General features: G+C 40.9%; 3 protein-coding genes across 5 annotated transcripts in view; 2 read left to right on the top strand and 1 right to left on the bottom strand.

The window, feature by feature from the left end:
- The window catches only part of itpr2 (inositol 1,4,5-trisphosphate receptor, type 2), a 61,233-nt gene extending 51,169 nt beyond the window's left edge, over positions 1–10,064 (top strand). For both annotated transcript variants that reach the window (XM_086298276.1, XM_086298275.1), the window contains exons 56-57: positions 6,532–6,693; positions 8,271–10,064. In XM_086298276.1, the coding sequence (XP_086154402.1) occupies positions 6,532–6,693; positions 8,271–8,351 (243 nt within the window). In that variant the 3' untranslated portion in view covers positions 8,352–10,064. The remainder of the gene's footprint in view (positions 1–6,531; positions 6,694–8,270) is intronic.
- Positions 10,065–13,242: 3,178 nt separating this feature from the next.
- On the bottom strand, positions 13,243–19,486 carry sspn (sarcospan (Kras oncogene-associated gene)). Its single transcript, XM_086298274.1, has 3 exons — positions 19,163–19,486; positions 17,575–17,661; positions 13,243–14,568 (listed from the first exon to the last, which is right to left on the bottom strand). Exons 1-3 carry the CDS (start codon positions 19,388–19,390, stop codon positions 14,209–14,211), a joined length of 675 nt encoding a protein of 224 aa, XP_086154400.1. The 5' UTR covers positions 19,391–19,486; the 3' UTR covers positions 13,243–14,208.
- Positions 19,487–20,023: 537 nt separating this feature from the next.
- On the top strand, positions 20,024–24,773 carry bhlhe41 (basic helix-loop-helix family, member e41). Of its 2 annotated transcripts, none has more exons than XM_086298272.1 (5): positions 20,024–21,096; positions 21,191–21,257; positions 21,427–21,537; positions 21,642–21,753; positions 22,091–24,773. In XM_086298272.1, exons 1-5 carry the CDS (start codon positions 21,035–21,037, stop codon positions 23,035–23,037), a joined length of 1,299 nt encoding a protein of 432 aa, XP_086154398.1. In that variant the 5' UTR covers positions 20,024–21,034; the 3' UTR covers positions 23,038–24,773. The 2 variants fall into 2 exon arrangements, with proteins under 2 accessions (XP_086154398.1, XP_086154399.1); XM_086298273.1 differs by having other exon boundaries at positions 20,101–21,096; positions 21,430–21,537.
- Positions 24,774–25,340: the final 567 nt, after the last annotated feature.

The raw sequence follows: 25,340 nt of genomic DNA, 5'->3' as shown, positions 1-25,340 counted from the left end.
TACTGGATTCTAACGGCTCAACAGTCCTGGGCCGTCTGTCGTATTTCTCTTTTCATGACACACCAAATGTTTTCAAGGCAGGCAGGCCAGCCCAGCACCTGGCTCTTCTACTATGAAGCCATGCTGTTTCAATGGCTACAGTATGTTTTCTTGCTGAAATATGCAAAAATATGTAAGGCTTTTTCTGACAACAACATCATCTGCATCTGTTCCTCTTAAATCTGTATGCTGTATGCCTTTCAGTATTGATGGTGCCTTTGCAGATGTGCAAGCTGACAATTCCATAGGTACTAATGCACCCCCGTACCATCAGATGGTCCTGCTCTCTTTAAAAAGAATTTCAAATATCGATCTGTCCGATCACAGAACACAGTTTTCCACTTTACGTCAGACGATTTTAAATGAGCTTTGGCCCAGAGAAGGCAACAGAATTTCTGGATCATGTTTGCATTTGGCTTCTTCTTTTTTCTTTAACCTGCATTTGTGGATGACACCATGAACTAAAGCATTTCTGAGGCTGTACAGTGATTTCCTTGACAGTTTAGGCCTGTTTTCAGTGCACTGACACCAGAGGGCCTAAAGATCACAGGAATCCAGACGTTTACACAGAGATTATGAAAAAACCTTTGATTGTAGGTCATGAGATGTTCAAAATCTTTACAATTTTACATTCAGGAACATTATTCTGAAACTGTTCCACAGTTTTTAGATGTAGTTTTTTGCACATTGGTGCAATCTTTACCGATCTTTACTTCTGAGAAGTTCAGCTGCATGTTGTTCCACCCCTTTCTACTTAGTACCACTTTCTATTCCAGCATCTTGTTGCCTCTATCCGAACTTTGAGACATGTTGCTGCCATAAAATTCAGAATGAGATAATATTAATATTATTGTGAATAAATTGATTTGTAAAGAATCACCTTTTTTTTTTTTTTTTTTAAATGAACTTCTAACTTCTTTTGGGTTTTACATATTAACACCTCTTAAGTGTTGCAGAACCCACACAGTCACATGCGCACGCACGTGGACAACTAAACAAACAGCCTGTTGCGTACAGTTTGTTTGTGCAGCGCTTGTATGCTTTACTGCAATCTTTCATATAAAATCCTACCACCATGTCAGAATAAATATAAAGAGGTTGTGCTGTACTCAGAGTGCAGGTGGTGCAGGTTTCACCTAAGTGCAGGTTGCACAGGGAACTGAAAGCAGAGTTTTACATTTTTAAAATCTCCAGAAATAGTTTTTCTGTCTGATGCATTCAGCTTCTGACATTCATTAAGTTTAAGTTTGGTATATGTTTAGGGTATTAGTTGTTTGCTTACTTTACCTTAACTTCAGCTTTTTAACTAGTCTTATTTTGGATTTATTTTTTTGAACAGAAGATACACAAGTTGTGTGAGCATATACCAGACAGTAAGGATCTAATTAAAAAATGCAATAAACTGCTCTGCTAGGGCATAATGGGACTCATGTTTCAGACTGTACTGCCTTGATTAGGATTCCTGTTTTGTTTTGTTTTTTCGTTGTTGCTTTTTTGTTTTTTAAACAAGTCTGTCTCTTTGCTGCCCCGTCATCTTAAAATGTTGTATTAAATTGCTCCACTTGCTCACACATAGCAACTTAGTCTTGATAAGAGAAAGCGTCGGTGTTTTGACGTAAGCTGTAAAAGAGCAGCTGAATTGGAGAGAAGTGCTAGTCCATGATGCAGATGTCTGCAGCAGCTTGCACCGTTTGTGTTCTCCACATCCCAACACAGAGTTGTGCTTGATGTGATGTTCAGGTAGAAATACTGCTGGTGCCAGTTTACTAATTGGATCTTTTTGTTTTTTAACTCTATTCTCCGCTACTTCACTACAGTTTTAGGGTAACACTGGCAGCAGCTGCTGTATGAACTAAACTGCCCTCCCAGTGATGGAACAGAGCTGTAACCTGATGACCTCAAACAGACATGCATGCAGGCACACACAAGCAGCTCCTGACTAATGATTTCATCTGGTAGGATAAAGTGATGTGGTGCAAAGCCAAAAAAAAAGAAGAAGAAAAAAAGTAGGATCTTGTTACACTGTGACTGTTCTGACGGTGTTGTGCATGTGGCTGTGAGTCAGTGTGCGGGTGTTTGTGTGTGAAATTATGACAGCGACTACAGGCCCAGCAAGTACTGCAGCAGCCACAGCGTTACATAACCCATCTCAAGTGGCCTGCTAATAGCTCAGCCCTGCCTGGCACGTGCTCCCCTGTCCCTTTCTTTTTTTTCGCTCTCTCTGTCTCCCTCTCTCTCTCTCACACACACGTACACACACGTACACATGTACACAGTCACTGTCACATCATGAACCCTTTATTTCTGATATAACGCACATGCAACGCATTGCCTTTAATAAAAGATGCAAACGAAGGGCCGGCATTTGTGATGTAAACTGAGGACAGAGGTTAGAATTTGCTTAATGAGATGAAAGTACTGCTGTGGTTTTTTGTTAAATGTCCCAGTCAAGAACGTGTGTGTGTGTGTGTGTGTGTGTGTGTGTGTGTGTGTGTGTGTCAGTGATATGTGTATGCTTGTCTGGTGCACTGTTGTGTGCTGTGTCATTGTATACTTTGACACTCTTCTGTGGCTGCTGATCACAAGGACGTGTTGTGCAGCTACGTCATTCAGGCTGAACTCCATTATTTTAACCTCACTGAGCTTGACTAACCTCAAAGTCAAGCGTGTAGGGTAGAGGATCCATGGAGTTGTGACACATAATACAAAAAACATATTTCATAGCACTTTAATAATTATGTGCTGCATACTTAACTGATAATTAAAGTAAAGCAAGTAAAATCATTACTGCACAGATACTTTAAATTAAAAATAAATTTTGAGAAAGATGCTTTTAGCTAACCAGCGACTCTCAACTACTAATTTTACCCAGTAGGCTGCACTGTTTTAATGAATATGTCCTTTTATTGTACTGTATGTATATAAATGTCTGTTTCCATGCTTACAGCATGTCTAATACCTTCAGATATGTCAGGAAGTTTAATGAATCCTGTAGAATTACATGGATAGCATTATTGTTCATGATTAAAACCTATGCTTTAAGCCTGGGTTTTTAAAAAGAAAACAACAACAACAACAACAACACAGTGGTTGGAACCTGGAGCGTTGATGATATTTGATTATACATTGTTTGTCTTTGGTGACATCTAAGGTTGTTCCCACACTTTTATATCAGTACCCTGACTTTTCTGGAGTATATTACAGATTGTATGTACAGTATGTACCCGTACGGGATGAAATAAACGCACACTGGTCTGGTGACGGCAGCAGAGTGAGAAGCACATGAATGTCTGTAAATTCACGCTCAGTTATGTGTTTAAATTGATCATGAAGCGACACTAAAGCCTGACTCATTGAGACAGTGCAGCATAGCCCACAGTGGATTACTGTACAGTCTAATAAAGAGCAACAAAACATTGGTGGGATGTTTAACTTTAACTCTTTAATTAAACAATGCTTCAGGCAACATGAGGGACTTCACATACAAAATGATATTATGTTCACATTTTTGAGGGTTTTTTTTAATCCAGCTGTTAAGAGTGAGCTTTAGATAGTCCTCAGATGTTGGAGCTTTGTCTCTGAGCTCTCACAGCCTTTGCTGTGTTTTTTTCTTCTTTTTTTTTCCTTTTTTAATTTTATGTCCCCTGTGATGCCAGAAGCCTAAATCAGAAAAGATCTTCAGTCAAGCTCTTATAGAATGACTTAATTCATACTTTACAGCACTGAGTAGTGAACAGACTGTTCTGGTTAAAAGAAAAAACAGGAATAGAAAACAAAGTACAGTAAAGGAGTGAAAGGACCTTTTTATTTACAGAGTGATCTGACTCAGATATCTGCAAAATGGCCAATGGATCAAACTGTAACCTGACAACTTAAACTGACCTGCTAACAATGATTCAGATAAGTGATGTTACTTAAAGTGGCTGTTGCCTCTCATTTAAAATAAAAGCTGACATTCTGCGAAGAGGGTCTGCTTATGTGATAGCACAACTAAATGGCACCTAATCATAAATCTACTTCAGTGAAAGAGACTCAACCTTGTTTTAAACCCAGTTTTAGTAATATGTGTACTTGATCATATTTCTCCACTTCCATTCTTCACCAGGCCCCTTTTTTCTCTGTTTCTAACCCTCAGATGAGGCGTTTTGATTTTATATAATAACACCAGTTAAATGTGATAATTTTAATACTTCATGTTGGCGTCAGCTAAAGCCTAGCAAAATGCTAAAAATGCAAAGTTTATAACATCACTGGCCACTTCATTAGGTACAATTGTTCTGATCTGTATAATGTAAGTTAAGCTATTTCCTTTAGAAAACGGCTTGTTTGATGCATCTCTTAAAGTGGATATATTATGCTTTTACTTACTGTGTGTGTGTGTGTGTGTGTGTGTGTGTGTGTGTGTGTGTGTGTGTGTGTGTGTGTGTGTGTGTGTGTGTGTGTGTGTGTACACACTCAGTGGCCACTTTGTTAGCTACACCTTTTCAGCTGCTTGCTAAATATCCAGTGAGCAATTAGACATGCAGACATGGCCAAGACAACCTGCTGAAGTTCAAACTGAGCATCAGAATGAGGAAGAAAGGTGATTTTAGTGACTTTGAACATGGAATTATTTTTGGTGCCAAACAGGCTGGTCTGAGTATTTCACAAAATAATCATCTATTGGGATTTTCCCACCAAACCATCTGTAAAGTAATATGCTAAGATTGTTTGTTCTTTAGTTGAAAATGCCTTATTATTGCCAGAGATTAGAGGAGAATGGTAGACTGCTTTGAGCTGATATGAAGGTAGCAGTAACTCAAATAACCCATCAACAAACCAAGGTATGCAGAAGAGCATCTCTGAGCCTGAACCTTGAAGCAGAAAGGCTACGACAGCTGAAGACCACACCGGGTGCCACGCCTGTCAGAATTGGAAAAGAAAATTGGGGCCAAAGTTCACAAAAGCTTTGGTTTCTTCATCATGAAAATTAGTCTGCTGCACCTGGATGGCTTTCACAGTTGCCAGATCTGAATCCAATAGAACACCTTTTGGGATGTGGTAAAATTCTCATCGTGGATGAGTGGCCAACAAATCTGCACCAACTGTGTGATGCTGTGATACCAATATGCTAGCAAGGTAAAACTAATAGTCTCTGGTGAGTGCATGTGCATGCTAAACTGAAATTACTTTGAAGGTTCACTTATGATTTGGGTAACGAAGTAACTAAGAGTTTCTCATGTATTCCCAGTGCTATTATTATGATTTCAGTCTATATAGTAGAAATTTGTATTTTGTATACAACTGTCAAATTCACAACAGTTTTTCAGTGTTTGAATGTTAAAAATCTGACACTGCGAGCATATATAAAACTGATATGAACAGTTTCTGAGAGTTTCCATTTGTATTGTTGATGAGGAATGGACAAAGCAGTAAACTCACGATACGAATGTTTCACCTAGCAGAGTGGTTAAACCGATCACATGAGGAAATGCAAACAAATAACCGACACGCTCCACATCCCTGTCCACCCTCAGACGGCATGCCCTCTTCTTTGTCCTCAGCGTCTCGCACTCTGATCGGTCTTTCTATCCCTGCGGTTTATTCTTATATAAGAGAAGGTGGGAGAATACCTCACTCCTCCTACCAGACTTAACGTGGTGCCAGTCAAATCCCACTCTCAGCACCTTTTAAGTAATTTTTATCAGAAGAACTGGCTAAAGAATATTACATAAGATAAGCCGATGGCAGTCTGTCGCTGTGAAACCTATCTCACTTTCAGCGTTGCACAAGAGCCACGCGTGTTGTAAAACACACACGCTCGCTCACACCTTTCTGTGTACATATCCATGCAGTAGCAAATGAACAGCACACACACCCACACAGAGACAAACACAGTCACGCTTTACATAATTCTATAGGTTTGCATGCGCCTTGTTTTCTTATACCGTTGCTGCAGAGTGTTTGCTCTGCTGCTGCTGCGCTGTTAGAAAAACAGAAAATAAACATCCGCCTTTTGCATGTGACCACACACGCGCGCGCGCGAGCGCATAAGTAACACTATACTCCCAGTTGTGTTCTTGATAGACGACAGTGACTCATCTCCTGTGTGCATCAACAGTGTGCTTATGGAGTGGGTGAGAATTGAAATGCCAGTTACTGTTCATTTAGTGTATTATTGCTATCTGCTGTATCCAAGAGACAGCAATGGTGCTTAAAAAAATTTACACTGTCAGGTGCAAAACGGAGAGCAGCTTCCATTCTGATGAAATGATTAATATTAAACCTCCATGCCTGTCTTCACTTACCACTACCTCTGTGTTTACTCTCCTCCTGCAGTCTGGCTTCAGCACTGTAATGCTCCTGACGTGTCTATGCAAATCTTGCATGTGTGCCAACATACTGTTGCTTCCATCTTTCTGACCTATTGAGTCAGCTTTATTTCAGGCGTTTATTCTTTTCACCTTTCTCTCCGTTTCTCATACATACCATCTCTCTCCCCCTTTCCTCCAGGAGAAGAACTTGGACTGGTTCCCTCGTATGAGAGCCATGTCTCTGGTGAGCAGCGAGGGAGACAACGAGCAAAATGAGATGCGGTCTCTGCAGGAGAAACTGGAGAACACTGCCAATCTGGTGGCTCAGCTCTCAGGCCAGCTGGCTGAGCTCAAAGAACAGGTAGAATGCTACTTCAGGCATTTTTCATGCTCTTGTGGAAAAGGTCTCTTCTGAGCATTGTGCTCTTTGTAACTGCTTAATAGCACAAAGTAAAACTGCGTCTTGTTCGGTAGCTGACTGCCACGCATGTGCTGTGAAGTCCACATCACATGACTCCTCGTAACACCAACAGGGGAGGAGGTCACATAAAAGACATAGCTTTAGCAGAGTCCCTATGCTCTCAGTTTATTCATGCAGATGGATTCTGCTACTGAACGCAGCACGACAGGTGACTATCACGTCAGCAGTCGACACGACTGAGAGCCGCCAGTGAGCCTCTGGCTGTTTGGATGACTAGCACCGCTGCTGCAGTGTGACTGATCACTCTCATCACCTGCCTCCTCTGCATGTGATTCCAGTCACAGGCCTGTCCTTGTTCCTCTTCTGCCTAATGTGTGAAAACAGCTCCTTATGGGGCAGAATAACACTTCACTAAAAAAAACAAAAACAACAAAAAAAGAGAACAGCTACTGTCGACCTCTGCAAGCAGTAAAGTTGGTAACATCTCGCTGTGCGCTGGGATCTCTCCTTTAACCCCCAGTAACAGCTCAATATGTCTTTTATTACAGCACGGTTGAACAAAGATGGCAAGGCATTATCTTTGAATCTGTTTTGCGTCAGCTGCAGGCGGACCTATTCTAATCTAAGTTTGCCGGTTCTATTCTGACTAATAAGGAATCATAGGGTTAGCATGAATACTACTCCACCTATTTGGTAAACAGAAAGTGTAGTTTACGCCACAGGAGGTGAGTGTGTTTATGGAGGGTTAGGTGAGGCCCAACCACAGCTCTGCAGTCACAAGGGAGGTCTGCAGGTCTCACACCAGATATGAACTCAAGACTGTTTCTCACTGGGAGGAAAGTTCTCCTGCAGCTCCTCCTTCATTACAACCTTTTGCTGACCTCTGCACACTATCACAGCTGAGACTCTGTGTAGGTTTATGTGTGTCGCTACTTAGCAGTGTGGCTTTCTGCACAGCCTGCTTTTTTTTCGCCCCCTTTATTTTGCATATACAGTTTACGGCTCACAGAACCCATGGACCCCATTTGTGACGTCAACACTGGAAACCACTGTAAATGTGAACCAGCATTTCTGATTCATTTACACACACGCACTTACTCTTATACATCCACTGTGCAGGTCACAGTTCTGCACACTCCCACACATGACTGTGTCCTCTAATGAAGTTTCCAAGGGACATTTTAGTTTCCAGTCATAACGGCAGTGTTGAACAAGGTTATTTTCATGCAGCCGTGCAGAAGATTACATCTCAGGCGATTTAAAATTGATAGAAGAATGTTGTAGAATAACTGTGCAACTTCTGAAATGACAAATTCAATGATTTTTGTCTAAACTAAAACAGTTTGTTCACTCTTGGAGGAGAAATCTACATGTACTGCAAGTTTATTCATATATATATATATATATATATATAACTGTACTACTACATTAATGGCAAGAAACCAAGTTTCTGTGTGTGCTACATACAGAATATACAAACCTTACAGCTTTTGTTTTCCTCCCCTTCTCCTCAACAGATGACAGAACAGAGGAAGAACAAACAGAGGCTCGGATTCCTGGGTCCTCCTCAGCCCAATCATCACATTCCAACTCACTGAGCGCTGCTATTGGCTCACTATAAAGCCAGAGAGAAACGCAGACACATGAACTGCAGCCTTGAGAACAACACTTGTACTCAAATGTACACCTACAATTACTGATGTCAAAATTTGCAAGGGACCAGCAAGTGTTGATGCTTAATTTTAGACATAGTGCCTTTTCTGTGACACAAAGTGACACAAACACGGCCTTATTTGGAGACAGTGTGCCTTTTGTGCCCACTCAGCCATAAGGGCCCTTGTGTACAGAAAAACTGGTCTGTCAATGATTGACCAGGCACAGCACACACCTTCCAATGTAGTGATAGCGTGCCAGACAGAAGCTGAGGGAAATGTTAAGGTAGGTTAATGGTTAAGTGCTGTCAGGCCTGTGGACAGCTGTCTTGGCCTCTGCTCCACCACTGTCATAGTGCTGATCAGCCAGCCCCACAGAGGTCAATGATTGGCTCGCAGGCTTCCAGAGGAAGAGTGTGCACACTAAGATCAAGAATTTTACCGTTTTAGATTTTTGTTGGTATTTATGAGAAAATTGTTGGTTCATAACTGGACGAGTATTTTTGCATTTTGGGAAAAAAAAAGACTCATGCTGCCTTACTCGTTAACTTTTATAAATGGAACATTGCGATTGCTGAAAGTGCACTTTTTAAAATAAAAAAAAGGGTAAAAACCTTTAACTGCAAACAGTAACAGGTTGGTTTGAGGTATTATTATTATTATTATTATTATTATTATTATTATTTGAATGCTTTGTTCTGTTTAAATACGCATTCACCGCACCACTTCAGTTGCCTTTTACAGATTTCTATGTCATATATATATAAATGTGAATAAACTTATTTCCTGTGCAAAACTTTCTTGATGGTCTTAAATCATATATTGATACATCTTGACTGAAGATGGTAAGCTCACAGTTTTTTGTTACGTTATGAACATCCTTGTGTTTATAGAGATGTAAGCTAATACTGTAATTTACTGTATCTGCTCTAACATCCATCTCCTACTGTTTTATAAAGTGTCTTTTAGTGTAAATAATTTTCACTAGTCCCTCGTGAAGTGCAGTTGAGAAGTCTGCAGTTATTTTAAAGTTGCACAGATGAACACCAGACTGTGGCGTACTCCATCACTCAATGTCCTGAGACACTGTTAGCTGAAAGGCAGTGTGTAGAAAAATGTTTCAACTCTCTAGTAAAGTTCAGTTCAAATCTTCTTGTTGGAAATGGATGAGTACTCACTGTGAGCCCCTGTACACCAGTCTTAACTTACTTGTGCTCGTCCATGAGGGGGATGCAAGATGTCACGTCTTCTTTTAGATGAGCTAATATTTCGGCTCAGTTTCATGACTGTTATGACAAATTTACTTCTTCCAGCTTTGCTACACCCCTTGTATTTAAAGGGGACTAATTATGTACATTTCAAGCCCAGTATTTTTATTCTTGTGCTGTACTTGAGTAGCTATGCGTGATTCAAATTACAAAATAATCTTTATTAATTTTGCTTATATCTAAGTATAGTGCGGCCTCGTGGTTCATCGTCTGTCTGTAACAAGCTGTTTTACTTGCTTTGCCTTTAAGTTAACTTTCCACTGACTGTCTGCGCCTGGTAAAGATGTTGTCTACATTAAATGAGACTTTGACTATGTATAATATAAGTATCCATGAATAAATATGATGGAAAATGGCAAAAAAAAAAAAAAAAAAAAGCATAAGGCCTCCTTTCATTCAATACAGAATCATCATCAGATTTTTATCAAGTAGTTTATTAAGTCTGCAGCTCTTCATGTGTGAGATGAATGGCTGCCTGACCTTGTAAAGTTTGCAACCATTTCCCTGAATAGTTGATTTAAGTGTCTATAGTTTCAAAATGTGCAATAGCTGAATTAAATGGGTGGGCGGTGTTGAATCTGTACGCTTAGCTGTCTAGCAATCAGAGATACCAAATGTTTAATTAGATAGCCTTGTCATTTCAATCCGTCATATCGGTTAATGAATAGTTTCAAATAATCACATCCATCTAATTAGATTTATTTAAGTTTAATTCAGTACTTAAAAAATAGTTTTTAAACTACAAAAATAAAAGATTGTACAGGATTTCTAGAGCAGTAATTAACTATCAGTGAACGTGTGGTGGGAAAGCAAAATAGGTGCAATTATTCATTAATTGCACCTGTTTTAACAAATTAAGCTGTAACACCTCAGCTTGGATATGTAAAAATAGTTAAAAGTAATTTGGAAAATGTTGGTGTAAAAACTAACCCCGCCAAAAGCTAAACGGTGATGGTTTTAAGAAGAAAAATATTAACGGCATTAATGAACTGAAGCATTAGCTACATTGAGCTTTGTTTCCACACATGGAAATCCCCACTGGTAATTCCACAGTCATCACTTGAGGAGGTGGTGAACTCAAACCCGTCTCTGCGTCTGTCTGTGCGTCTGTATGAAATTTGAAATGATTAACAAGTCTCAGAAAGTAAACTGGTCTCTTATCCTGTCTTGCCATTTACCCTCTGCAGAGAAGCCCATCCTTCTTGGCTTCAGTTCAGTGTTTACGCTGGCAGGCCTGCATTTGCTCCTGCTGCCTGTGACAGCCATTAAAATTAGTTCACGCAGTGCCATAATGGCGAGCAGCTGTCACTGCGCAGACAAGAAGGGTTAAGTGCAGCTTCACTGGAATGTGTTGCACTCAGAAATGGAAAGGAGGGAGAGGCTAATATCAGAACCATCACTGCTGTCTGGCAAAACTCTTGATGCTATATTGTAACACCACCGCTTCACCTTGCATCACTTCCTAAATTTGATCAGCTAATATTTATGCTGTGACCCTGGAGAGAAACCATTTAACTTTGATGTCCATTTACTATTAATGGCTAATAGCCTAGACTCTACAGTCTGCTTAACTTCATCCTTGGTGATTACCAAAGCCCTTTTAATGCACATGAGAAGTGTTTTGTTTACTTTATGAACACAACCTCAGACACATTTGGATCATCTTCAAGTCACATGCTTAGCTTTTGTGTATTCACTAGAGCAAGTAGGAAAACACCCAGATCAGTAAATATAAGGCAACATCTGAGACACCTCTGTGCCTGGAAGGCATTTTGACACCAATGCACAGAATTAATCAAGCCATATTTAGCTGGATATAAAGAGCATCTGCATGTAAAATGATCAAAAACACTTGATGTTGTTCAGTCTATTTTAGAGATGCAGAGTGCATCGTTTTCCTTCGTGTCAATACACATATTGATCTTCTGTCTTCTGCAGTTTTCTATAAAGACTCTCAGCAGCATCAGTGGCCATCAGAGTCAGATATCAGACGATGCTTTTTTGTTGTTGTTTTGCCTGGAAAGACAAACTGACCACACAGAAAGCTGTTACCTTCCAAAGAGGTGGGTGGAAGGTCCCTCATCACACTCATTTTTATAAATAACCATGGCCTCATGACGACTGGCATGTGACTTCCTTTGTATGGCAGTGAAGTTGAGTTGTTTCTGGTCACATGATGCATTGACATCATATCACAGAAAACAAGCACATGGAGAATATTGTTTGCCGTCACACACACACACACACACACACACACACACACACACACACACACACACACACAGAGTTGTGTATCGTGCAATATGTGTGAATAAATCATTAAACAGAATGAATAAATCATTCCTACAATAAATGACACACTGAGTTAATATTTTTTAAGTTGTGCCATAGTCTTTGAGGAAAGCCACATGTGAGCAGTCACATGTAAATTATGATCACTACATATTTTGTTAACGAACAACAAGTTTCAGTGCCTGCTTTTACGTTTTACATTATCATGATAGGCTGCCCTTCTGCCTGGATATGCTGTGGCTTGTGAATGGATGTATAGATTGGCGTAACTTGCAGGTAGCATAGGTAAAGCTTACTCTACTCTGTTTTCAGCAATAATAATACATGTTTTAATGTAAAGACCAAGTAATTATTCTGAATGCAATGTTCAGTCTTCATTTGATATCTATATACACTCATTAGACACTATTGGGCTCAGTGTGCAAGTACTAGATTAGACCCCTTTTGCCTTGAGAATTACCTTAAATATTCATGGCATAGCTTCAACAAAGTGCTAGGAACATGACTCAGAGTTATTGGTCCATATTGACATGATAGCGTTACACAGCTGCAGATTTGTCAACTGTACATCCCAAAGGTGCTCTATTGGATTAAGATCTAGTGACTGTGGAAGCCATTTGAGTACAGTGAATTCATTGTCATGTTCAAGAAACCAGTTTGAGATGACAATATGGTGACATGGTGCATTATCTTGCTAGAAGCAGCCATTAACAGATGGGTACACTGTGGTCATAATGGGATGGACATAGGCAGCAACAATACTCAGGAAAGCTGCAGCATTTTAATGATGCTCAGCTGGTACTAAGCGAATCAAAGTGTGCCAAAAAATGTCCCCCACACCATTACACCAACACCTGTGGAACTGCTGCCATGTGATTGGCTGATTAGACCTTTGTGTTAATAGGCAGCTCAACACTTTACCTAAAGTGCCTGGTACCTGTGTATGTAATTACAAAAAAAGGGAAACTGCAACTGCATACAGCTGACAAAAAGGTTTCTATTTGTGCCCAAATATGTTAAGACAGTCTTGAAAGAGTAACTACTGGCATTTTTTTATCCACATGAAATTAATTCATAAAATTTAAGATTTCAGTTAATTAACCTTTTATCACTGACAAAACAATGTAGGGTGTATTTGATTCAGCACTAGTTACACTCTTCCTCTGGGCATACATTTCATTCATATGGAAACTGACTCATGCTTACGTTTCCTGCTTAGCATGTTGAGATTGCAGGTAAATATTGCTAGAGTAGTAATAAATAACACAGAAACGTATTTCATTTAAAAATAAAAACCACCATTTATTTTTTTTCCCGCTTCCTAACACAGCTCAAACACTGTGAAATGATTCACCATAGGTCACTTCAGTCCAGCTGCCAGTCTGAGTCCCCCCTTTCCTCACCCCGTCTCACCCCTCCTCTCTTTGTGGCTGCAGCAGTTCCACTCCTACAGGCTGTTTGACTCATGCTGGCTGCTGGCCACCTTCCACCACAGCCCAGTTCAGTCTGAAACCAGTCTTATGAAGTGTAGCCTGCTCAGGTTATGCTACTGCACTCAGAACTGTGTGGCGTTTACTTGTACCAGCTGAAAAGGACTTTGATAACGTTTTTTTTGTCAGGGGAGTGAAGTCTGTATTTAGCGAGCTGCATATGTTTAGTGGCAAAATTAATAAACTAAATGATTTTCATCAAAAAAAACCTGAAAACGAACCTCAAAATGCACATAATATAAAACAAGGCTTTAATAAAAGGGGATTTTATGCAGTAACAGTAACAATAAATAAAGCATTCATTTTAAGGTTTAAGATTCATCTTACTAATATTTGCTAATGTGTGAACAATCCTTTTTTAATTTTTGAGGCAGTTTCATTCTGTAATTGAGAATCATCGCACAAGAACTCGATGTGTTTTAGGTGTCGTGGTTATGAAATTTCTGTGAATGAGATGAAAACATAACTAACAAAAATATGAAACACAATAAGCTGCTTTTGACTTTACAACTTCTTTTCAAGGACTAAAAATTGGAAACTGGAAGTAGAACTTTACTTATATAAAATACAAAAAGCTGTTACAAAGCTGATACAACTTCCAGCATAAATACATTGAGCTGCTGCCACGTGATTGGCTGACAGAGAACAAGCCAAGGCACACAAAAAGACAAATATTCCAGTCCGCCAGAGTTAAGTCAACCTCCCTCTTGAGCTGACTGACCAGAGGCACCTCGTGAGCTTTGCCATCTTCAATTAAACTTTCTGCCACTGCTGGGTTGAGGGAGAGCCAATCTGAAGACCAGCAAAGAAGACCTGATAGCGGTGCTTCCACATGATGAAGGCACCAACGGCACAGATGAGCGCTTGGGCCAGATTGAGGAAGATCTGGATCAGGAAGTAAAGTGTGAGTGTACCGGTGATCACCTCGCAGTCACTGACTCCCTCGTAAGTGAAGGTGCGAGCTAGTAGATCTTCTTCATCGAGTATGCAGACGCAGGCTTCTACATCTTGCTCACAGATGAAGCTGCTGGTTTGCTCGTAATGGTGGGCAGCAAACGCCATGACCAGCACAGAGATGACCAGGCCAATCATGCACAGGACAAAATACAGGAGCTGTAGGGGCAGAAAGCTAGCGTGAGACCAGACACTATGAAAGCTTTCATCAGAAAACATTTTCTATCTTTTATTCAATATGTTTTTATATTCTAATCCGGCTCCCACTTTAGCCTGTTGTCTCATGATTACCCCACAGTGCCAAAACTGTAGCTTAGAAACAGACGTGCTGGCTCAGTGCCTATGGCAAATTAAGTTCAAAGAGATTACCCAGAATACTCTGACCCTAAGAGTACTGGTCCAGCTCTTAGCACGAAGGGGAGATATCACATATATTCCAGTGACCTGCAGCTACAGCCACCTCCAACCTTTAGTGGATGTCCTGTGTGAGAATACTTGCAGAGAGCATCTAAAAATACAGTTTCAAAATGTGACAGAGGCTTTGTGCTGTTTATGCAACTGCACGATTGCAATAACACTAAACCTTCATCTTAATCCACCGCTTATATAAAAGGAGCCCTCATTCGCTGGTGTATTTTGCTTTCAGTTACATGCTGCTTATAGAGTTATGCAAGTGATGAGTGGTGCTTGATTTGAAACTGCATTTATGTTAATTTTGGAACAGCTGTGAGATGGAGAGTATGGATGATTACAGGGGAGATGCATGTAAAGCAAGTGCATCAACAAGCACTCTGCTGAACAGTGTGGGCTTCACTAAACAGGTGATCGGAAAGCCCAAAGTTGAAAGTAAGGATGCTGTTGTCGTCGTCGTTGTTAAGAGTCTATGTGCTGTCCACTTTTACAGAGCACTTCAAAACTCATAGTCACGAGTGTTTTTACACAGTTAATGAGAAATAAAGTGGTCATATGAGTCCCTATCTAACAACACAGTTAACACTTAATGTGAGAACGGCTCCCTCTCCCTTTGCTCTCTCTTTGAACCAAGGGCAACTGGAATTAATAAACAAGCTCACTGCAAGGCCACAGATTCTTCAGAAAGAGAGACAGTGTAGTCGCGTATTCACTGACAAAGTAAATTAACAAATTAAAACACATTTGTTTTGGTTTGAGGGCTGTTTGAAGGCCAGACAAGGAGGTTTTTTCTTCTACATAGAACTTTTGGCTAAAAAAAACTACAAGAAATGACACCTGACATAAGGACATACTGTGCTGTGAAAAAATATTTGCCCATTTCCTGATCTCTTTTTTTATGTAACTGTCACACTTACATGTTTCAGATAATCAAGCAGATTTTAATATCAGACAAAGATAACCCGAGTAAACAAAAACAAAGATTTTAAATGATTGCTTATCTTATTAAAGGAAAAAAAGCTATCCAAACCTACCTGATGCTGTTTGAAAAAGTAATTGCCCCCATTGTAAAATCTTGAATTAACTATGATTAATGAATTATGTTCACCAGCCCCACCCAGGCCTGATTACAACAGACCTTTGAATCAATTAAGAAGCACAAACAGAACCTGACTGACAAAGTTTAGTAAGCTAAAAGATATCAAAAAACACATGATCAAAAGAAACAGCTGAGAAACAAAGTCATTGACTCTGGAAAGGGTTACAAAACCATTTCCCAGGCTTTGGGAGTCCAGTGAACCACAATGAGAGCCATTATCATCCGAGACCAACACAACTTTTCCAGAAGGCCAAAAAAGAACCCAAGACCTGCAGGCCTCACGTGTCTCAGTTAAAGTCAGTGTTCATGATTCAACACTAAGAAAGAGACTGGGCAAAAATGGCATCCATGGGAGAGTTCAAGCTGACCAAAAAGAACACAAGGACTCGTCTCACATTTGCCAAAAAACATGTTAATGATCCCCAAGACCTTTGGGAAAATATTCTGTGGACTGGCGAGACAAAAGTTGAACTTTCTGGAAGGTTTATGTCACGATACATCAGGCATAAAACTAGCACAGCAATTCAGAAAAAGAACATCATGACCAATGGTGGGTTAATGGTCTGGGGCTATTTGCTGCTTTATGAACTGAGTAACTTGCTGTAATTGATGGAATCAAAAAAAATTCTCTTCAGCAGAAATTTTTAAATGTTCATCAATTTGTGCTCTGAAGCTCGAGAACGCTTGAGTTGGGCAGCAGGACGATGACCCAAAACACAACAGCAAGTCCACCTCTGAATGTCTCAAAAGAAAAAAGGAAGGTTTTGAAGTGTCCTAGTCAAAGTCTGGACTCAAATCCAATTGAGACTATTCATGAATGAAAACCTTTCAAGGTGGCTGAATTAAAACAATTCTACAAAGAAGAGTGGACCAAAATTCCTCCACAGCGATGTGAAAGACTCATTGTATCAAGAGGCCAAACACTTTTTCACAGCACTATACTTTGCTGCTATGCAAGACAAATGGATAAATGAACAATGCAGTCAAATTTCAACAAGTTCAATACTGTCTCATTTAGGGATCGGCTAATATCACTAGTTTGTGAACTTAAAAATGCAAATGATCAGAATCTGTGTCTTTCTGGTGACTGAGGTACATCGATGACATTTAAAGCTACACAAAATAGACATGCTAGCATTGTTTTGTTTTTTTAACAAGCCTTTCTGCAAATTAGCAGCATTTTCTAATACAAAATACTGCTGAAGTATGCTGTCTTTACATCATTTACATATTTGAACCTGGTATGCACAGAAGACCCAGACATAAAAAAAGGATGCCCCTTCCCAGGAAACAATGATCGGCTGATTTTAATTGCTTTGAAATTCCAGCTGCATACATTGTGTGGCTAATTAAGCTGTACAATCAAGTCGCATTAATGAAAGCACTCCTCCGCTCACACGGATTCCTGCAGAGCACTTTTAAACAGGAATGCTGTTAAATGCTTTTCTCTCTATGCTTCTGACAGTTGCAGTTCCCTGAGACCAGCTTTGTACTTTAACAGGGAGTAAAATAATGTTTTCTGCAGAGGTTTTCTGTCTGAACACTAAGCCTGGTCATACTTTTGACTGATTCTACAAATCGTGGGACAATTTCAGACACTTGTTTTCGCATTAATAAGCAAATGTTTTAAGTCACCAGGCTTTCGCTAAGCTCACCTTGACAATGAATTGCTTCGATGTTCTCTCATCAGGGACATAGGTGATACAGTACAGGACAAAGCCCAGGATGGAAACTAAACACAGCTGAAACATAACAGAAAAAAAGGGTTTAGCATTATTTGGATAGACTCAGTCATCAAGGCATTAAAAACATCTACATGATTTGTGACAACATGATTTTTAAGCGCCACAAAGATCCATTTCATCCATATATATAGCATATATGAATGACTTGTAGATCATACATTTACATACAGTTTAGACCATGAATAAGAAAAAGAAATACTTTCCCCCAGGTTTTCAGAGGTGTTTCCTGGTATTACATGATTCAGCAGTAAGCTGCCATCTGATTACTTTACTCTGTCTTTCCCTTTCACTCCCCTCCTCTCTCTTTCTTGCACACAAACACACTCACACTCTATCTCTGTGTCTTCAGTGCAATTGGAGTCTTGTGACTAACGTGAGGCATCTTATTTAAATGTTTTTCTCAGGTTCTTAAGCACTCAGGATTCTCTGGAAAGTTCTTGATGACCTCAATGTTTTTCACTTGGCTGAATCTCGTGAGGATCTAACTCGGGATGTTGATGTCCAGGGATGTTTTCGAAGGCAGATGGCATCTGTGATAGGCTGGGGTAGAGCCCAGACACAAAAAACACGTTTTTTTAAACATATATCACTGAAAGGTGACCTGAAGTCTTAGCCCAAACTATAATAATAAGTAACTTTGCCTTCCCCCCTTTTTTATTACACATTTCACAAGGAAAGATGAACACTTTGTGCCTCATTGGTTATACAAGTTAAAGTGCGTGCATTTGTAACACTTCAACTTACAGTTTATCCACTTTTTACGTGTTACTCTTAACAAAGTTCACCTTTGTGAGCTGAAACCTCAAAGCTTTACAGTTTAACTGATGCTCCCAGTCAGTTACACTTCAACATTAACAAACTTTCAGTGCTTTCGTGACCTTTTTGTTAATTTCTCTTGAAATTCCACTTCTCGTCTTAACCTAAATGAAACACGCAACTTATCTTTCATTTGTTGTTTGCATCGTAAAAGTTTACTTTTGTGTGAAACTATATGTGATGTGTGCGTGTATATGTGGGGGAGACTGGATGGCAAGGATGCAGAGGTACTCAAAAAGATGTACATCATATTTGCAAATAATAATGAGGTCTTCTGACACTGTGTGGGTGTTCGTGGGTTAGTTTGGAATGCGGCATGCTGTTATTGGATGACTCATCTCATCTGTCCAGATGTTTAAGATTTCTTGGACATGCAGTGTGAACAACAGAAGGTGCAAGCTGATGCATGTGACTGAGAAATAATGGAAATGCAGGTGTATGCATTCAGGTGAATATGACAGATGGAGATTTGTTACCACATGACAATATTAGTGATTTCCCATGGCTACGGTGCCTGTCTGGCAGAGACAGCCTGGTGGGGGCCGGTGTTGACATACAGTGTGCTAAAGATGTACAACACAGGTGTGTTGCTGAGGCTCATGCAGAAGTATCAGAAACCGGAAGTTCCATGCAAACAAATGAGTGTAGCGGATGATGATAGAGCGTAAAGTATGCAGCTTACAATGATCCCAGCCCAGTGTGGAGTCTCCCTGGCCAAAAGTGAGGGACTGATAGCCAACATAAGGAAGGCCACGGCTGTGACAGCCACCCCCAACAGCAGCTGGAGCAGAGCGATGAGCAGAGGGAAACGACAGACTCTGCACTTATGGCCATCTTCTGGTGTTGGGCTCTCTTCTCTCTTCTTCTTGCCCTCCTTCTTGTCTGAGGAATCTTTCTGTGTCTGTCTCATTTCTCTTTCTGCCTTCACTTTCTTTTCCTGTGTCTCTACACGACTTTTACTCTTTGGGGTGTATGAGCCCGCCTGCGGTCTCCCTCCCTTCCCTTCCCCTCCCTGCCCTCTCTCACCATAAACACAGCTATGGCTGCTATTTGGAATCAGAGAAGGCTCTGAACTAATATGGAAAACATTTGGACTGGAATCCTAACGTGGCTCCAGTGCCACATATAGAGCAGGCAGCATACTGAGGAGGGAAGGAAGAGGAGGGATGGGAGGCAGGAAGACACAAAGGGGGATTCCAACTTACGACAATAAGATGATTTATCGTGTACTCACATTAAAAACAAAAAAGGGAAAGTACAGAGAGGGATCAGCAGGTATGAGTTAATGAACAGCCAGCACAGAGGAGGTGACACTTCATTAAAGAGCCAAGTGACTGTTTCATTCTTTGTCAGCAGTTACACAAGACAACCATATGCCGCCAGCCAGAACGTGTCACATGACTTACAGGAACGAGTAATGTGATCACAAGGCATGTGAGGGCATTACAGTGGCGCAGATTTTAGTGTTTTTGGATCATTTTAACGTTCGCAAGGGAGGAGCAGGTGTCAGTAACAGATGAACTTTATGTGGTTAAACTATAAATATGCAGTAACACATTTATATATAAAAGGTTTTTATTTCTTTTTATCCTCACGCTTCACGTGTTTATCGCGGTCAATACAGAGAACTAACGGGCTTACGAGAAACCGAGGTGTTTGAAGGGGACTGTGATCACTCATCATTTTCAGCACGTCGGACTAACAAGTCATAAAACTTTATCCCGAGACTAATAAAAGAACTGCGACGCACGTGTTTCAGCACACAGCTGGGCCGGTGCCATGGTTACTGACAACGCAGCTTTGGGGAATTGATGTACAACTAAGGTTGTCCTGTCGCACAACAACGTACATAGAGGGTGCAGGGTGCATGAAAACGCATGAGCGCACACATTTTGTGGACTTTAAAAAGCTCACACCCCCATGTTTACGCTCCGTGTTTACGCCACAATAACCTGTCTGCTGTTCAGGCTCGGTCACGTTACGTGACCGGTTCTTGTTTTTATCTCGCGGAGGCTTCTTTCCCGAAGTGCGACTATTCGTGATCAGTTTAGAAGTCTGTGTCTCGCTCCGGCAGCTCAGCGCTTGCACAGCAAACACGAGCTGTGAAGTTTTGTAGCCCATAAAACTAGATGCAAAACCGCTGCATCTGAGGATCATTATTCTACCTCGCTCCACGCGCCTGCGTCTGCTCCTTTGCATTTTGCGCACGAATCACGTTTCAGCAGCCTGGTCAAAATGGCCTGGACTTAGTCGCCATAGAAGCAGCGTCGATAGCTGCAATATTACAGACAAGGTCTAATTACCGGACTTTGTGCTGGTGCAGCCTACACGTGAGTCGGAAGCTGTTCCCAACCGGCGCGCGTGCGCTCTAACCACAGAGCCGACGGCTTTGCAAAGTGGCAGCTCAGGGAACTATAGACATCAGTCTGACGCGCAGCTCCACTGGAGGACACGCACTGTGCATTATCTGCCTCAGCCGTCCACGCGTGGGTCGTTGGAATAACAAACATTCCCAAAAGAAGCTCAGAAGAAGCAAAGAACCAGCAGAGGAGAGATGGATGAACGAATACCGCATTTACAGGACAGACAGTTCATGGAGCACGCGGATTTCTTGGGGTGAGTATCGCTTTTGGCAAACTCTGTCAAAGTATGCCTAATAAACTGTCATGATGACCTGGTGAATAATCTGACACTTTCCCCGTGTCCGTAGGGTGGATTACCCCTCACTCTACATGTGTAAATCCAAAAGAGGAATAAAGCGAGAGGATGGTGGGAAGGTGCGCGCGTTGTTTTTTAAAAAAAAAAAAATTATTATTCCAATATGTAGCTTGTTTTCACAGTTGTTCCTTAAAAATACCACAAATGATATGAAACACACTGTAACTAGTGTTATAGTGTTACTAGCGTGTTCCTGTTCTGATTAATTAAACACTCGTATTTTGTCAGCAGGACGCATACAAGTTACCACACCGGTTGATAGAGAAGAAGCGGAGAGACAGAATCAACGAATGTATAGGGCAGCTGAAGGATTTGTTACCCGAACATCTCAAGCTGTCGGTGAGATCACGAAATCATGAAAAGTTTTATACGTGCTCAGGACATGGCTTTACATGACAGAGACCTCGTAAACAGCCAAACACAACCTCTGATTTTCTCCACAGACGCTCGGGCACTTGGAGAAGGCAGTCGTCCTGGAGTTAACGCTGAAACACTTAAACGCGCTGACTGCTGTCACTGAGCAGCAGCACCAGAAGATTATTGCTTTGCAGAATGGTAAGATGAACGAACTCAATCCTCATATACATAAAGTTTTGTAAAGAAACTGCACTTCTTGACAATAATTAAATGGATATGGGTTTTTATCATTTAACTGACCGGATTTGGGGAAACTTTATTAATCTCCGTTTTTAAAATAGCAGAACGAGCAGAATTGAAGAAAGAGGAGCTAGAGTAGACTCAGCTTGGATGCTTTATTGTGTATTTCAAGATTCTTCCTATTAATACCGCATCTGTTCACTTTGTCTGAGTCGCTAGCCTCGTCTCGTCACTAGTTATGATGAGCATCTTACAGAATAATGATCTGTTACTCTTCAAACTCCTTGCTTCGCAGGAGACCGGTCGATGAAATCTTCCATTCACGCTGATCTGGATGCGTTCCACTCCGGATTCCAGGCCTGTGCCAAAGAGGTCCTGCAATACCTGAGTCAGTTTGAGAACTGGACAGCACGGGAGCAGAGGTGCGCGCAGCTGATCAACCACCTTCACAAGGTGCTGGCGCAGTTCCAGCCCGGCGCGCAGCCACTACAACACCAGCTGCCCGCCGGGGACGCACAGGATGGTCAGAAATCTGACAGCCAAGCCAACTGTGTCCCCGTCATCCAGAGGACCCAGGGTGGAGAGCTCAACGAGAATGACACAGACACGGACAGTGGATACGGGGGCGAGGCAGAAAAGAGCGATGGCAAAGATAAAGAATGTGAGCGCAATAAGGCGCAGGGACCAAAGGCAGTGAAAATCAAGCAAGAGTTCGGAGATGAGCGGGCTGCCAAAAAACCAAAGATGAGCTGGCCTGTGAACGGGGCAGGGGGCGCAGACCTCACCAGGCCCGACGTGGCGTTTATGAACTCTCTGATGGGAATAAGCAGTGTGGGACAGCAGACACCGATTTGCATGCCTTTCTACTTCATTAACCCCTCAGCCGCTGCTTCTTACATGCCTTTTTTCGACAAGAACAACATTGAAAAGTACATGTACCCTGCGGCGGCCGCCCTTGCTTCCCCTTTCCCTTGGCTATATCCCGCTCACGCCTCAGCGGCGGCGGCGGCGGCGGCCGCTGCTGCCGCGTTCCCCGGCCTGTCTGCGCACTTTGGAGCCGCTTCTCAGTCCAAGGACTCACCCTCTCTAGACACCGACGGGTCACTCGAGGCTGACGAGGGCTCACCTGAGGAGCGCGAGGAGAGTCCCGCTAGTGACGACGGAGAGGGTGACGTAGGCGACACGTCCCACGAGAGCAAGAGTAGCTCACACGACCAGTTTTCTGGGTGTCAGAGGAGCTAATTAGTCCGTGTTACCTCTCTGCGCATTCTCGAGGAGTTTATGTATCTTCATTTTTTAAAAATAATTAGGCTAGTTTTAAACGGGGTTTCACAGGAGAGTTGCTCGTGTACAATATCTTGGCGAAAGAGAGGACAGTTGTGACGGCGCGTGCCTTTTGCACTTATGCTAGATTAAACAATCTGAATGATTATCGACAATGATTGACACTACACGGCCGTGTTGTGCTGGAGTTAGTTTTTTTATCCTCTTTGATAAACTATTTTGACATGGCAGCATTGGTGCCAAAACTTTGAGTACTGCAGCAGTGCGCAATATTCCAGTCAATGAGTCTCTTTGGATGTATGAAGTTGCAACTGACCTCTGCCAAGATTATTAATAACTTGGCTGACTCTGACTGTAAATATTATTACCTGAAAGATTCATTACCATGTAAATGTGTACTAAATGGGGCCTATAAAATGGGTGGTCCTGGAAGTGCATCTATCCCCAACTTTGCATGGGTAAGCTGGGAGGCACATTACTGTACCTCCTGAGAACTGAAACGCATCCCCCTTTCAGAACATACACAGACAGCATCTCCATCATACACAACACATATAAAAGTCTCATGTTTTAATAAAACATTTGTAATACATTCACGGGAGAGGTGTTATGCATAAATTCCTTCATTTCACTCCCACTAAAGTTACTCTGGTTTCCGTTGCTTTCTGTATCCTTGTGGCAAAAAAAGAAATAAAAAGAAGAAAGAAACAGATGTAATAAAACCATTAATGGAGAGACAAAGCCTTCATTCATAAGGATTTGCTTGACCAGCATATTGTACATCCCCTGACTGAAGCATTTCTGCACAGAGATGCAGTGACCTTCTGTACCTCCAGGAAACATTGTAGGATAGCACCTTAAAGATCTTTGATATTGAATGTACCTGTATTTTCCCAGCTGTTAAAGTTTGTATGTAGAATGGCATTGCTCTTTGAGTTACTCTTTTAAGTGCACTTTTTCTGCTTTTACCCACTCCACCCTGAAAAGTCACCTCATCATTAAAGTAAATCATTATAGTTCTCTTTGAACCTTTCTATTGTGTTGTCTTGAAATTTAAAAAAAAAAAAAAAGATTTTGTTCCATCAATGAAAAGAGATATTGGATATTTTGTGATGATTCCATGCAGTAAAGTGGGAGTTAACCAAGTTGCCAGATTTTACAAAAAACTGATTTCTAGCTCTTTCAGGGGTTAAAATCACAATCAAGTTTGAAAACCCTGAACCCAACTACACATCAGGTCATCATCTGGGATACTGTGCTATCATCATGTAAAACCATAGGTTTTTTTTTGTTGTTTTTTTTAAATGGTCTAAAACTGGGAAAGAAAGTCTGGTCATTTTAAGAACTTTATCCTGGCCTCTTTTTTATAAATAATTCCCACTAAGTATAGTGCTGTTCTGCTTTTTCAGATTTCTCATTGTATTTCGCCTACATGACATTGCTTTTGTAGTTTTCCTCAGCTGGGTTTTTGCCTCAGATCTGTTATCAGCTGTTCTATAAAGTGGCATGTGTGTTTGTAAATAGGTTTTTGTGAATATATCAAGAAGTATACATGTCTTTGTCAATGTTGTAGAAGTCTATGGATTTTTTTTAAAGACTTAACTGAGCAACTGTTGCACATTTCGTTAATGCTTTACACATATGCTGTTCTAAATTATTGCTGATGAGTTGTAAAATAAATATCAAAATCTGAACATTGCAGATTACTTATTATTCTACACCAGTTTTTCATGTCTTCACAGTCTTACGTGCAATAAAATCCAGCTTCGGTCATTGTCTATTAATAAGCAACAAGTACATACACGTGTAACATAGGTCACGAGAAACAATACAAAATATTGGACAGCATTAGTATAATGGGATTAATGAATAATAAAAATATTAGAAGTTCAATGGGTGGAATGTAATGCTACACATCAGCTGACAGGTCACAGCAGAGGAATGTACAGTAAGCCAAGGCTTTAAACAAAAGTCATGTGATAAAAGGGGTGATGAAGTGAGATTATAGTCTGTCTGTACAGGCTGAAGAAAAACAGGGGGCCCTCATTCCAACCTGTCAAAAGCTTTAAACAAGGTTAAAACCCGTCTTTGTTGTTGCCGTTAATTGGCTTGTCGCAATATCATTTTAATATTAACATGGCATTCCAGTTTCTCACCTTTTTTTTTTTTTTTTTGAAGCAATCTTGGTAACGGTATAAACAAGTTCATTATACATGTTCCATCATTGTTGATGGAATAAGACCCACACTACAAATCCAACA

This window comes from Aulonocara sp. 'chitande type north' Nkhata Bay, linkage group LG7 (genome assembly GCF_057382095.1).
Source record: "Aulonocara sp. 'chitande type north' Nkhata Bay isolate Kocher_YH1m ecotype deep benthic linkage group LG7, A_spYH_male_GT1.1, whole genome shotgun sequence".
NCBI lineage: Eukaryota > Metazoa > Chordata > Actinopteri > Cichliformes > Cichlidae > Aulonocara > Aulonocara sp. 'chitande type north' Nkhata Bay.
Note: the sequence above shows the minus strand (reverse complement) of the source record. Positions and strands in the feature narration are given on the sequence as shown.

What these genes read in the sequence shown, in the direction of transcription:
- sspn (XM_086298274.1), bottom strand. Translation starts at nt 19,390, where the DNA reads ATGAGACAGACACAGAAAGATTCCTCAGACAAGAAGGAGGGCAAGAAG. An exon ending in CACACTGGGCTGGGATCATT is followed by an intron (nt 17,662 to 19,162) that starts GTAAGCTGCATA and finishes GTTATGTTTCAG; the next exon opens with CTGTGTTTAGTTTCCATCCT. An exon ending in CGAAGCAATTCATTGTCAAG is followed by an intron (nt 14,569 to 17,574) that starts GTGAGCTTAGCG and finishes CTGCCCCTACAG; the next exon opens with CTCCTGTATTTTGTCCTGTG.
- bhlhe41 (XM_086298272.1), top strand. Translation starts at nt 21,035, where the DNA reads ATGGATGAACGAATACCGCATTTACAGGACAGACAGTTCATGGAGCAC. An exon ending in AGCGAGAGGATGGTGGGAAG is followed by an intron (nt 21,258 to 21,426) that starts GTGCGCGCGTTG and finishes GTATTTTGTCAG; the next exon opens with CAGGACGCATACAAGTTACC. An exon ending in GATTATTGCTTTGCAGAATG is followed by an intron (nt 21,754 to 22,090) that starts GTAAGATGAACG and finishes CTTGCTTCGCAG; the next exon opens with GAGACCGGTCGATGAAATCT.